The following is a 12832-nucleotide window of genomic DNA, read 5'->3' as shown; positions in this document are numbered from 1 at the left end:
TACTAGTAGCTAGATAGGCTAGTTAGTTTATATTAGTATTTTAATATAATTTCTATAGAGATATTATATTATATTACTTTTTATCTTTTAAAGCTAGAAGTATTAAATAGCCTACTTATTTATATTCTATTAAAGACTTTTAATTTTATATACTAAAAGAGGGTTTTAAATATAACTAAACTTACTTTAGCCTTAATTAATTAGCTTATAAATATTATTAAGTAGAGCTTTATATTCTATAAAAGGCTCTTTTAATAGTTATATCTTCTAGTATTTTATTAGCTTTTTATAATATTACTATAATAATATTAAGCCTATTCTAGCTATTTAGCTACTCTACTTAAGTTAAAAGTAACTAAGTTTCTTTTTTAATATAAGAGAATTTAAAGTTTATAATCTTTTAGATTTAGCTAACTATAAATAGAAGCTTTAAGATATTACTATAGATTCTATTTATTCTTAAATTATCTAGGTTATATAAATAGACTTAAATTATCTATTACTAATAGCTACTTATTATAGATATTATTTAAATTATATTAAGTAGTTACTTAATATTCTAGATATTTTATAACTTTATTAGATATTAATAAGTAGTTTTTTTCTCTTTTAAATAAATTATAATATTATAATATCTATATTAAGCTTTCTTTTTATAAAATCTAGTAATATAGCTTATCTTATAATAATTAAATATTATTTTAGCTATAGTAACTTCTTAAAAATTTATAGTTTATTATTATTAAGTTATATATTAGTTTTTATTATATATTTAATTAGTAGCTATTATACTATTTACTATAAAATTATTTTAATTCTTATTATAATATTCTTTTAACTTTATATTAAGGTAATTTTAATAATTATAATATTATTCTTTTTATCTATTTTCTTATAGAAATTATTATAGTTAACTCTTTAATATTTAGCTAATATACTTTTTATTATAATATTATATATTCTCTTTAATATTAATATATTATTCCTAAAAGCCTTAAAATCTAGTTATCTACTATAATATATTTAGCTACTAAACTATAAAAATAATAATTATATTACTACTTTAAAAATAATAGCTATTACTATAACTTTTAGCTTTTTAATAGCTAGATTAATTACTATTATAATTTTAATAAAATATATATATATATTTTATTAGAAGGGTTATTTTATTTTACTATAATTTTATAATTATATTAAGTAAAAATAAACTTTAAAAAAATAATAAGTATTATATCTAATTACTATAACTTTAACTTATAATTACTATAATTATATATTAAAAATAGCTTAAATATCTTAAATAATATCTTATATAACTTTATAAATTATTTCTTTAAATTTATAATATATTAAGATAATCTTAATAATATTACTATAATAATATAAAATCTTTATATTAGTAAGAGTATAGATAATTCTCTATATTTTATTAAGAATTTCCCCTAAATAAGGCCGGATAATTCTTTAAGTACTTCTTTTTATTAGTATTTCTAGTAGTTACTTCTTTATTAGGCGGGCTATTATAATATTATTTTATTAATACTACCTATACTAAAAGGCGCCTATATTAAAGTAGAAGCTGCTATTTTTAAGGCTAGTATAATCTAAATTTACTACTATTAGCTTCTCTATCTTAGTAGTATTTTATAGCTGCTACTATAATATTATAACCTGGGTAGATTTTTATATTAATTTTAATTTTAATATTTAATTGGATTTTAGGTAAGAGACTGTTAAAATCTTAATAATCTTAGTTTTATATATAAAGTTTAATTTAATTTCTTTATAAAATAATTTTTATTTATATCTTAATTTATTAAAATAATTACCTATATATTATTATTAAAATCTTATTTATTTTTTATTTATTTTTTATATTTTTTTTTTTATAAAATTTTTACTAGTTTAAATTATATAAATTAAATTATCTTACTATATTAAATTACTACTATAAATACTATATATTTATTATTAAGATAATATCTTATATTTCTATAATTTTAAAATTTAAACTTTAAAAAAAGAATCTTATTATAAAATATATAGTAGGTAAATATATACTTAATAATTTACCTACTATTACTATAGAAATATTATATTAATATTATCTTAAGAACTTTTCTATTAAAAAAAAAAGCTTAAAAGCTAATATAATCTATATATAATTAGATAATTAAGCTGTTAATATATCTTAATTAGCTTCTATATAATATTTTATAATCTATTTTTAAAAAAGATTTATCTAAAATATTAATATTATTATAGTCTTTTTATATTTTCTATTTTACTACCTTAGCTACTTATTGTATTTTCTAGTTTTTATTTATAGTATTAGCTGCTATTTTCTTATTCTTAAGTTACCTTAATAGCTATTTAATATTTACTTTATTAGAGTATTTCTATAGGCCTCTATATTTTAGCTTTTATATTATATAATAGCTAAAAATAAGTAATTATACTAAATATTTATTATTAAAGTTATATATTTAGATTTATATAATATTTTTTAATTTAAAATTTTATACTATAATTTATAATTTTATAATAAAAGCTATATTAATTTCTATTAAATCTATTAAATTAAATTAGAAGTTATAAAAATACTAATAATTTAAATATAGCTTATTAATTTATATTATAAGATAAAAAAAGCAAGTAGATATTCTTAGTTAAATTATTAATTAAGTTATTAAATAGATTATTAATTAAGTTATTACTTAAAATAGAAAAATAGAAGAATAATTAAAATAGAAAAGTAAGGCCTATAGAGTATTTATATCTATTAGAATTTTACTTTTTTAAAATTTAGCTTTTTTAGTAAATCTAGCTTTTTTAAGGTATAGCTTATTATAGCCTAAGTTAAGATTAGATAGTTATAACTAGCAGAATTATAATATACCCACTTTTTTATATTACCTATAAAATATAATTAGAAACCTACTATAGTTAATTACTAGCAATTCTAATAAATTACTAGTAATTATAACTATAATCCCTTTAATTACTTTATTAAATAAAACTATATAAATAAGAATCTTAAGTTTCTAAATTAGAGTTTTAAGCTTCTTAGCTATTAATATACTTAGTTATATTAAATCTATTATTTTACTATTACTAGACTGTAATTTATATTACTTATTATAATATTTTAATTTACTTAATTATATATCTTATACCCAGACTTACTCTATACTTTTAGGTTAGATCTAACTGTTATATAGCTATTATCTATAGCTTATAAAAGTATTAGAAAAGATAACTAGTTAGATTAGAAATTTTAGTTTATCTAAGTATATTATTAATCTTTAAATAGACTGGGTATATAGTTTGTATTATTAATATAATTATTAGTATTTTTTATTATTATTAAGCTTCTAGTCCTCCCTCTAGGTATATATATACTAGGGTACTATACCTCTTGAAATAATTCTTAGTATAATATACTGAGAATAATTAGATAGAAAAAGTGGATATTTATTAAGTTACTATTAGAATTAACTGCCTGGCTAATTTAACCTATTATACCTTAGTTAGAGCTTGTATATTCCGATTTCCAAGCAACCCACTAACTTTTATTAGTAATAACATTATATACCTCGCAGTCTCTTCTGCTAAGCTCTATCGATCTTCTATATTATAGATGCCATAAGTATAAAGCGGAAATGCCTGTAGGGAATTAGACTGAATATTCATCCCGGCGGATTGTAATTTGCATTTAGCGATAAACATCTCGCGGTATTATAGAATAGTTGCTCCTTCTAACTTAGACAAGCAGCCTGATTAGTCCTTTCGTATTTTCTATTCTTTTAGTGAGAGTTTTATCCAAGACTCTAACTCTAGCGAAACCTGGAATAAAGTCCTTTCACGAGCTCATACTTAGCCCGTGATCGTAACCAGGGTGTCACGGCCCGGGTTGAGACCAGGCGGTCACAACCGGCAGAACCATAACATACCCACTTCTTCACGTTGCCTGCGAAACACAATCAGAGACCCACTGCGGTCGATCACCAGTGATCCCGACGGATCACCGGCGATCGCAACCGCGGTACCTCTGATCGCCTCACCAGATAAGACTATATAGACAAGGACCTTAAGTCCCCAGATCCGAGCCTTAAGCTCCTTAGCTCTCAACACACTTGGTTACATTAAATCTACTATTCTACCATTACCAGACCGTGACCTACATTGCTCACTACGACGTCCTGATCCACTCGATCATACACCTCACGCCCGGACCTACCTTACACCCCTAGGTTAGACCCGACCGTCACACAGGGCCACAGTACCAAAGATGGAACTGAACATCGGAGCAGTGCAAACTGCCTCCAATGTCAGGCATAACTTGTTCCCCCTGCGACTGTATTCTCACCAGGGCTATGGTAATACCCTGGTTGACTTGTTTCTTTTTGTGTCCTGGCGGCAGCCGCCCAACGGGAACACTGGCAGCAGTAGCATCTTCATCCTGCTCGACGATAGTGGTGGGTGAGTGATTATTATGCTAGGCAGTCATATCCTACCCGAAAATGTCCAAGACTTTTGCTTTTTGGCCCTTGTTGTTTACGTCGCCTTGGAGTTCAACCCGATTCACTTGCGAGTAACCTTCCATCTAGCATCTACTCTAAATCTACTTGGTAGTAATCTAGCTAGAAACTCCAGGAGCAGCGCTTCAGAAGTCGCGGACCAGGCCTTGTAACGGGATGCTTGTCGCTCCCATATACGGGATTGATTGTCACAGGCACAGTCACGCCTCTGCCATTCTGGCATGACCCACGGGGCAAACACACAATTATTCAGCTTTGGTATGGTGATTGACTAATCTTAATTGAATATTGACTTCAATCCGACAAGAAAATATCGCTAAATTGATTTCTGCTTAGAAATAAAAATGATCTTACTAAAGCTGGTGCGGGAAAAGCAACATGTTGCTCCGTTTGCCGGCTCAATGGCGTCTCAGGGGTCGCTAACAGCCGATATGCTTCGGATGTTAACGAACTTGTTGTGAGGTGGTCGCAAAACTGCGGGGCCCGAAGCACTATCCTATCGCCTTGAGTGACATCAGTAGCATGTAGTACGATGAGATCTAACTATAAAGTGCGTACGGTCAACTCCTGTCATGGATTTTCAGTGGCAGCTCAAACACTTCATTCCACCTTGGCTCTTATCATTCCTGTACCAAAAAGGCAAACCGAAACTGCAATCATGTCTCGCATCCAAGTCGGCACCTTGATCTACGACTTTCAAGCCATTGACGTCGTCGGACCCTTTGATCTCCTCAACAGCATCCGCCAAGACTTTCTCAAAGGTCTCACGCTCTTTGGCCCTATTGCTAAAGCTACACTCGCTCGAGCGCCGGAATTCGACTTCCACCATATCGGCTTAACGCGAGACCCCGTGCCTCTTCTGAGCAGTTCGCTGAGAATCTCTCCGACCACGACCCTTGCGGAATGTCCGGAACTGGACTATCTCTTGATTGGCGGGCCCGATCAAGAATTTAAGCTGGCGCCCGAGTTCGCAGAGTTTATCCGTCGCCACGTAGCCGCCGGAAAGCTTCTGTTTACGACTTGCACTGGGGCTTCTGTCATCGCTTCTACGGGGGTTCTCGATGGGAAGAATGCAACGATCAATAACGTCGAGTATGAATACTTCAAGAAGCGCTATCCCCAGGTCAAATGGACTAGAGAGAAGAAATGGGTTGTTGATGGGAACATTTGGACTGGGTCAGGCGCTGTTGCGAGTATGGACATGATTGCCCATTGGATCAAGGAAAGCTATGGCCTCGACGTTCTTATTGAGGCATGCAAGTCCCTTGACTATGAGCCGAGGGACATTGATGGACTGTTCACTGTGATTCCAAAGCGCTACGACTCCCAAGGAAACCAGGTTTCCACTCTTGAATTCTTCTACCACTAGGCTCGATAAGTGGGTGCTCAATGTCGGTATCGAAGAATAGCACCTCGGCAGCAAGGTGATTGCGGTTTTCTCTATCTCCCCTCACTTAGTTACAAGCCTACTATCATTATCATTATTCTCACTCTCTTTAACCAGAACTCATTATATAGAATATCAATAGTATACAGGGTAGGAACTGTGTAGGTCTAGTCGACATCGAGTCGATGTCGCCTATCCCCAGTCAGATAAAACCTCCCTCCTCCAGAACCTCCTCCAGAACTTCGCGTGCCTTCGGACCAAGATCGGCTCCTCAGCCGACTCATGCATCACGAGCTGATAGAATGTACTAATGAACGCATTTGATGAACATAACAAAAGAGCCTCGGTTTGAATAATAGAGAGGTTTCGCGGTGCGTCATTTTGTACGTAATAGTGGGCTTCCTCGTAGACAGAGCAATGATGGTCGGGCTGGGTCGCTAGGACGCTGGGTCGCCGGGACGCTGGTTTTCTCTGGCTGCTTCAATCCTAGCCTTCGCATCGTCGAGGGAACGCTTGACATTGGGCTGTCTCCACAACCCGTCCCATCTTTTGCCAGCCGGGCTTCCTGCAAGAAGGGTAGATCCTGCACCAACTTCGATGGCTCAGTACCGGATTGGGTCCAGTGGACATTTCGCGGCGAGGCGACTTGACGGAGTGGGCGCGGCGTCGTCTTTCAAAAGTTCCCTGTTTTTGTTAATATCAGTAACAGGCGTTGGGTGGGATAATGTTATCATACCAATCTCGAAGATCCTGGGCAGCACGCGCGATCGACTCTGGATGAGGGGCATCGATCCTGTCAAAGTCGATGACTTTTCTGTAGCCGGCAGTCACCAACTGCAGAGTTACTGGTTCGACTGACACGCAGCGGATGGCAGGCTCGGTCTGTATGCTGCCTCGCTGATGCCTGGGAGATTTCCTGTACCTCAAGCATGTTCCGGCGGAGACGGGGGGTCTAGATTAACTGTCTCGGCAATCCAGTGTCGATGACGAAGACGACGTTATCAATCCTGCGCATTTCCGGTGAGTGGGTTTTGAGCTGCGTCTGCAAGACGCTGGACTTGGGGCGCGGTGGCCTGGTTGCGCACAATAGACTCTATTCAGAAGTGACAGCGGAGTTGCCCGGAGTTTCTTGATTACTAGAAGTTTCGGAGAACGATGTGTGAGGATGTGGTTGATGGTGTTAAAAGTGCCGGGCCAGGATATGACCAAAGGAGGAAAACTAACAAAGTATCACTGGGGCCTTGCTGAACTGCAGCTTACGGCCTCCTTTATTCTGACGGTGGTGGCTAATCCTTAAGGCACGGTGGCAGTAGAATGGCAGCAACAGCTCTCCTCAATGCGCACCTTCGCGAGACCGCCGTGTAACATTGGAGAGAGGTACATCAATTGCCGCCATAATTACTAGCGAGTTCAAGTCACTTTCTCCAGATAACCACTGGCCAAATAATGTCACTCGCATCAAATTCTTTCCCTGAGGCCGCAGTTTGGATCCTCACGAAGATGCATGAAAAGTAGCCAATCAAAGTACATCATTCTTCTCATACCCCACTATTTCAAACATTCAGATCTCAGTATGGGTTCAGATCCCTTCCGTGTGTGCTCAGGTCTAGTTGATCAATCAGATGCAGCTTACTTTTTTATTGGAACGCTTGACACCAGGGCACTGCTACCTACCTACTTATTCAAGACCTCTCCCGCATTTTCGAGCACACCTCTCTCCAGCATCATTCAACAACACTGCCATTCAACAACAAACTACAACGAGTTTGCAACCACCGCTCTACTCTCTTCAAGCATCAACCAGAGTCAAGACCCTTGTGAAGCAGGCAACAAAGTAAGTATCACTCAGTTCGGCGCGTTGTCCCTCCCAGAGCTGGCAAAACCTCACGGTGACTGACTCATTCTATAGAATGGCACCTCACAACTCGCAGTGGGAGGCCCAGATCGAGGACTACCGCAGGAATCGCCGCCTTCTCGTCGCCCGCAACATTGACTTCAAGGCATCTCGGGCTACATTCGAGGCCGACGTCCGGGCCAAGCTCACCAAGCCCGGCTCCGTCATCTTCCTCTGGCCACCCCCGTCTTCCGCTCAGTACAGCAACCCGAATCGCCATAGAGGTTGGGTGATGCTTGCATTCAACCAGCGGCCCGATGCCAGGACAGCTGAGGTTGACCTGAAGGACTACGTGTTCCGCAACCGTCCGATCAGAGTCGATCGAGCAATGAGGGTGAGTCTACGGATCTACTCATCCCTGTCCTTGCCTCTTGCTAATGCAAACCACAGCATACCCAGGCTCCTCGAGGGCGCGGACAGCCGCCTCTGCCACCACCACTTCTGTCACTGCCACTCCCGCCATAGCTCCCGCCATCGCGGCTCCTACGACAACCGCTCCCACCACCGCTCCCACCACCGCTCCCGCAACCGCTGCCAGAAACCTCGCCGCCCAACCCACCCCGGCTTATGGCACCGCCACCGACAACTCCTCCGACTCTCTTGAGGGGGCTCTCTTGATGTCATGGGAAAGTTTGCCCTCGAAGCGCCATGACGATCCCGAAGACGAGGACGAGAACTATAGCAACCGAGACATTGACGACGAAGTATTTTGGGACGACTAAGGGAAGCATGGGCCATAGTAGGCGATGCTCGAGCCGCCGATAGAAGCCGACTCCCTTCACGCAAACATACGCCGCCTCCGACCAAACCCCATGGCAAGATCCCTTCTCCAGAACGACAACCCTGAATGAGTTGATGGGCGAAAGCCCACACTCTTTTTATTCCTTGCTAGGTGAAAACCTGATTCCTTGAGGTGAAAACCTGATTCCTCTGGTCGAAAGTCCTGGGCATTCGCCCGAAGGTCGCTCTGGCAGCCCTGCGGTCCTGCGGGGTGTGGGTTCGATTCCCACGGCGATCCTTTGACCACTCTGGGGAATAAATCAAGGCGGGGATGCATGAGGTCTTGGCTAACAGTGTTAGGTAAATGGTCTTGGGTTGCTAACGGACCGCAGAGTTGGGTGTAAGCCGACTCACCCATCAACCGATAGGGGATGTGAAGTTTTCATCCTAGACTATTCATACTTGGGCAATTAGTTAACTTTGGTGAGCTTCAGTTTCAAAGGGATACTGCTCGTGTTACTATCCAAGACAGCACAATGAATCAAAATATCGATAACGCAAGTTCGCTTCAGTCACTTCCTTGGTCATCCTCATTAGAGGTTCGCATATCCTCATTCGAGACTGTAATCCAATCGGACTGCCCACTACAACATGTTCATCAATCGGCACCGATTTATTGTCCCCGGGACCAAGCGCCATTGCCCGTTACACGACACATCAAGCGTGACAGACGACTTTTCCTCCTGCAAGGTGGGCACAAGAAATGATTGAGGACACGTCGCCGCCCCTGAAGTTTGCAGCCCGATGTGATATGGGGGCGTAAGATTGAATTATTAACGCTAGGGTTGATTGTAATCTTCCGAGTGAAGCTCTCTTTCAGTCTCCTCCCCTTGGCATTATTTGGTGCGTTTCTGGGGAGGTGCTTAGGCACAGGCGGGAGATGGTCCTTTACCCTCAAGTGAACAGGTGACGTCGCGCAGCCATTTCGCGGCCCAGCTCAAAGCAGAGGAAGGTCACAGTGTAGTAGAAGGGACTAAGGATGAAAATGTTTGAGGCGCTACTCAGGCAACTTAGGTATCTTCACCGTTTTGTCAAGTGCGCGTCCCGACATCCTCGCCCGTGATTTCATCATTTCATAACCCACCCAGTGCAATGTCGCCCAAGGACAGAGACCAATCCAGTTCAAAGGAAATCCAGATCAATGGTTGGTTGTTGGAGAATCTGTCCACTAAGAAACATGTTGCCTACAAGTTGACGCTTTTTACATCTCAACACTCTGATCATGAAACCCGCCAGAGGAAGAGAGTATTTTGCTCTTCTCCGCTTAGGCGTAAACTGGCCCCACTGATCTTTATGCAAAGGCTCCGACGATGGACATGCTCATTGCTGTGTGGTGTTAGGATCGACATCAACGGAGCTATGGATGGAACGCGAGTACTTACCTCCAAGAAGCACCCAACAGAAGGCAGAAATTTTGGCCTTCTTATTCATCAAACGGTTTGCCTCTTCCGAGAGAAAGTCTTCGACCAATAAATCAACCAAAGCGGCGTAGATCAACAAGCCAGATGAACTGTGGATGCGTAAGCAAATGACCCAGCCGATTTGCGAAGAGAAATGGAGTACGGAAACACTCACATTGCGTTGAAGATTCCAACGATGATCAAACCAAAAGCACTCTCAGGGTCGTATGTGTTTCTAGTTAGCAGCCCAATGGCCTGACCGATAGGTGCAGTAGTTCCAAAGGCTACAACAAGCAGCCATGGACGAGCGCTCTGCTTTGGGTATGGCACAGCAGCAATCCGGGCCCCGAGTCCTAGGCCTTCAAACATTTGGTGGAACAAGATTGCGACCAGGAGAATGACAAATCCGTCGGAGGTGATTGAAACAGTCATGCCGACGAAGACGGAGTGAAAGAGGATACCGCCCTCAAGAAGTGTAATGTTAGCCGACATCTTCTTAAGAACCTGAGGATCAACTTGTTGTCCTTCCTCGTCGAAGATTGCCTCAGTAACTTCCATGGCGGGCTTGCCATGGTGCTCAACCGGTGGCGAATACCGATTGGAATTGATCATTTCAATCATCTCTGTACGCTGACGAACATACTGCTCATAGAAGACGACGAACCACGCCGGCATGGTTGAGCCATTGATGTCTTTGTCACTCGAGTCAGTGTCGTTCCACCTGCCGTTTTCCTCATACATGTTTTGTGCCATGGCCTTCTCGTACGCAACCTTGTCGTCTATGTCAAAGTCAAACTCCTCATCCGGATGAGGTTGTGTTTGTCGCACTGACTGAGGCCGCTTCGGTCGTCTCGGTGGTTGAGGAGCCGTAATTTCTGTGCCAGTCGGCCCCCCGTGAGAGTGGCCTCCAGTCTTGGCGTTGAGGTACATTTCGATGACGAAGAGAATGAACATGGAGCCCATCATGATGACTCCAGGCATAGCGGGATAATTGGTCGTGAAAAGATCGGGAAGGCATGGATTCGTGAGGCTTCCGAATGCCGTCGGAAGAAGCTGCTAATGTCAGTACTGGTATATGATCTGGATCAACGCGAAACTTACATGTACAAAGGCAGTGGCGACTAGAACTCCAGTTCCAAAGTGCTTGCAAGCAAAAAATAACTTTGGAGGAACGTTCAAGGCCTTTATCTTCTTGGCGGCAACTGGAAAACCAGCACCTATTGTCACAGTGTTAGGGTATTTCCAAATCTTGGTGGAGCTAGAGACCATTCACATACCGAAGATAGAAGCGGCCAAAACCATAACTGTGTGCACCCTAGTTAGCAACCTTGAACACATAACAAGAGACTTGAGACTTACAAACACCGGCAACATGCAGCGGGAGGTCATACTCCTCTGTGCCGGCCTCGCTCCCACATTGTGGCTTTTCCATCGTTCAGTCTTGTAGAGAACTGTTCCTGAAGTGACGACTCAATGTGGCTGAATCGGTCCTTGAAGGAATCGAATGGAAAATTATAAGACGGCGAGAGTTTGATCTGATAATGAAAATGAAAGAAACAAGAAAGGAAAAATGGAAATAAGATAAAGAGAACTTGAAAAGAGCCACTCCGTTCCAGCCGAAAGTGACAAGATGGGTACAGAAAGACGGAGAATGCGAGTGGTGCTCTTGGTTTGGTTTTAATGTTACTTGAGCGAGGTGAATATCAGGTAGCACTGTGTGTAAAGTGGGACGCATCTGGAGGCAAAAGGTTGACACGCTCGAGGCTCCAGATGAAACATGCATCTCACAACCTTATTCTTCGAAAGGAGGTGGGATTAGGGTATGAAAGGCTAGGGTAACAGTGGATGAAAATAGCACTGCTGCTTGAGGTGGCTGGTGATGTGCTTTTTGCATGCATTTAGAGCCCGTGCTGGTTACGATCTGCGACACTCGTAGCATCACGGCTCGGAAGGAGCCTGCATGACTGCCGATTGGCTGCTCCAGATATAATAATATTTAACAGATCGTTTCTGATTTTAACATTAGAGCTCTACCCTAGCGTGACTAGGTCTCGGGGTCGAGCTGTAACCCAAGATGAGGCAGCGTACGCCAACGGCGTTGTAGACAAGCCAAGACGAGCCGGAAACACGAGAAACGAGAAGGATTATTAGAGTCGCGTGCTGCTCGCGCTGACGAAGACATTAGCCAGACGGGAGTAGGGGTAGCCGTGGCGATGAAACACGAAGATGGCCCAATCGGAGGCGAGGATTGCGAGATTGATCGACGGCTAGGCAATGCAATCGAAAGCAAAACAATCCCCGCGGTCTCCCCATGGGTACATTCTAGCTATCTCGGAAACAGTAAGGGTGGCAAGACGGGCGTAGTGCAACAGCAGGGCTCTTGGCAATAATAGCAACCTCATCGTTGCGCAGTCCGAGAGCCACTTGCAAGGTAGTAATTGTTAGGTTATCAAAACGACAACGGCCGTGACGGCATGTTACCATGTTGGCGGTCAGTGCACAGCTAAACCGAACCGGAGCTGATGGCTTCTATATGTCATGTCCTTTGCTACTCGCCATGACGCCTCATTCATGTCACACATGCGGTGAAAGTGGTGGGCTCGCCAAGATGCCTCCATACACTCGGTTGAGCCATTCCAAATATCCCAGCAATTTCTCGGGGCAATTTTATGGCAACCTTTATGCTTAATTGGAATACGTAGGTGATCTACAACAAAAGGCCCCGGGAAGCTCACGGCGCCGAGTTCTTGGCAGTCTCACGGGCGGGGCCACGGGGTTCGGACACGGGGATTCCGGTATCCGCGCCTGACACACGGGCTGTAGATCG

General features: G+C 40.8%; 3 protein-coding genes across 3 annotated transcripts; 2 read left to right on the top strand and 1 right to left on the bottom strand.

The window, feature by feature from the left end:
- The first annotated feature begins 4964 nt into the window (after positions 1–4964).
- Positions 4965–6155, top strand: BGZ61DRAFT_461265 (class I glutamine amidotransferase-like protein). Its single transcript, XM_046247126.1, has one exon. The coding sequence runs from the start codon at positions 5077–5079 to the stop codon at positions 5911–5913; it is 837 nt and encodes a 278-aa protein (XP_046098260.1). The 5' UTR covers positions 4965–5076; the 3' UTR covers positions 5914–6155.
- Positions 6156–7841: 1686 nt separating this feature from the next.
- Positions 7842–8547, top strand: BGZ61DRAFT_364663 (uncharacterized protein; the record flags this gene model as incomplete). Its single annotated transcript, XM_046241541.1, has 2 exons — positions 7842–8163; positions 8216–8547. 2 exons carry the CDS (start codon positions 7842–7844, stop codon positions 8545–8547), a joined length of 654 nt encoding a protein of 217 aa, XP_046098259.1.
- Positions 8548–9896: 1349 nt separating this feature from the next.
- Positions 9897–11437, bottom strand: BGZ61DRAFT_538078 (Zinc/iron permease; the record flags this gene model as incomplete). The annotated part of the gene is made up of 6 exons (XM_046254612.1): positions 9897–9931; positions 9988–10115; positions 10181–11058; positions 11107–11222; positions 11283–11309; positions 11365–11437. 6 exons carry the CDS (start codon positions 11435–11437, stop codon positions 9897–9899), a joined length of 1257 nt encoding a protein of 418 aa, XP_046098258.1.
- Positions 11438–12832: the final 1395 nt, after the last annotated feature.

The sequence above is a fragment of the Ilyonectria robusta genome (genome assembly GCF_021365365.1).
Source record: "Ilyonectria robusta strain PMI_751 chromosome Unknown BGZ61scaffold_26, whole genome shotgun sequence".
In the NCBI taxonomy this organism is placed as follows: Eukaryota; Fungi; Ascomycota; class Sordariomycetes; order Hypocreales; family Nectriaceae; genus Ilyonectria; species Ilyonectria robusta.
Note: the sequence above shows the minus strand (reverse complement) of the source record. Positions and strands in the feature narration are given on the sequence as shown.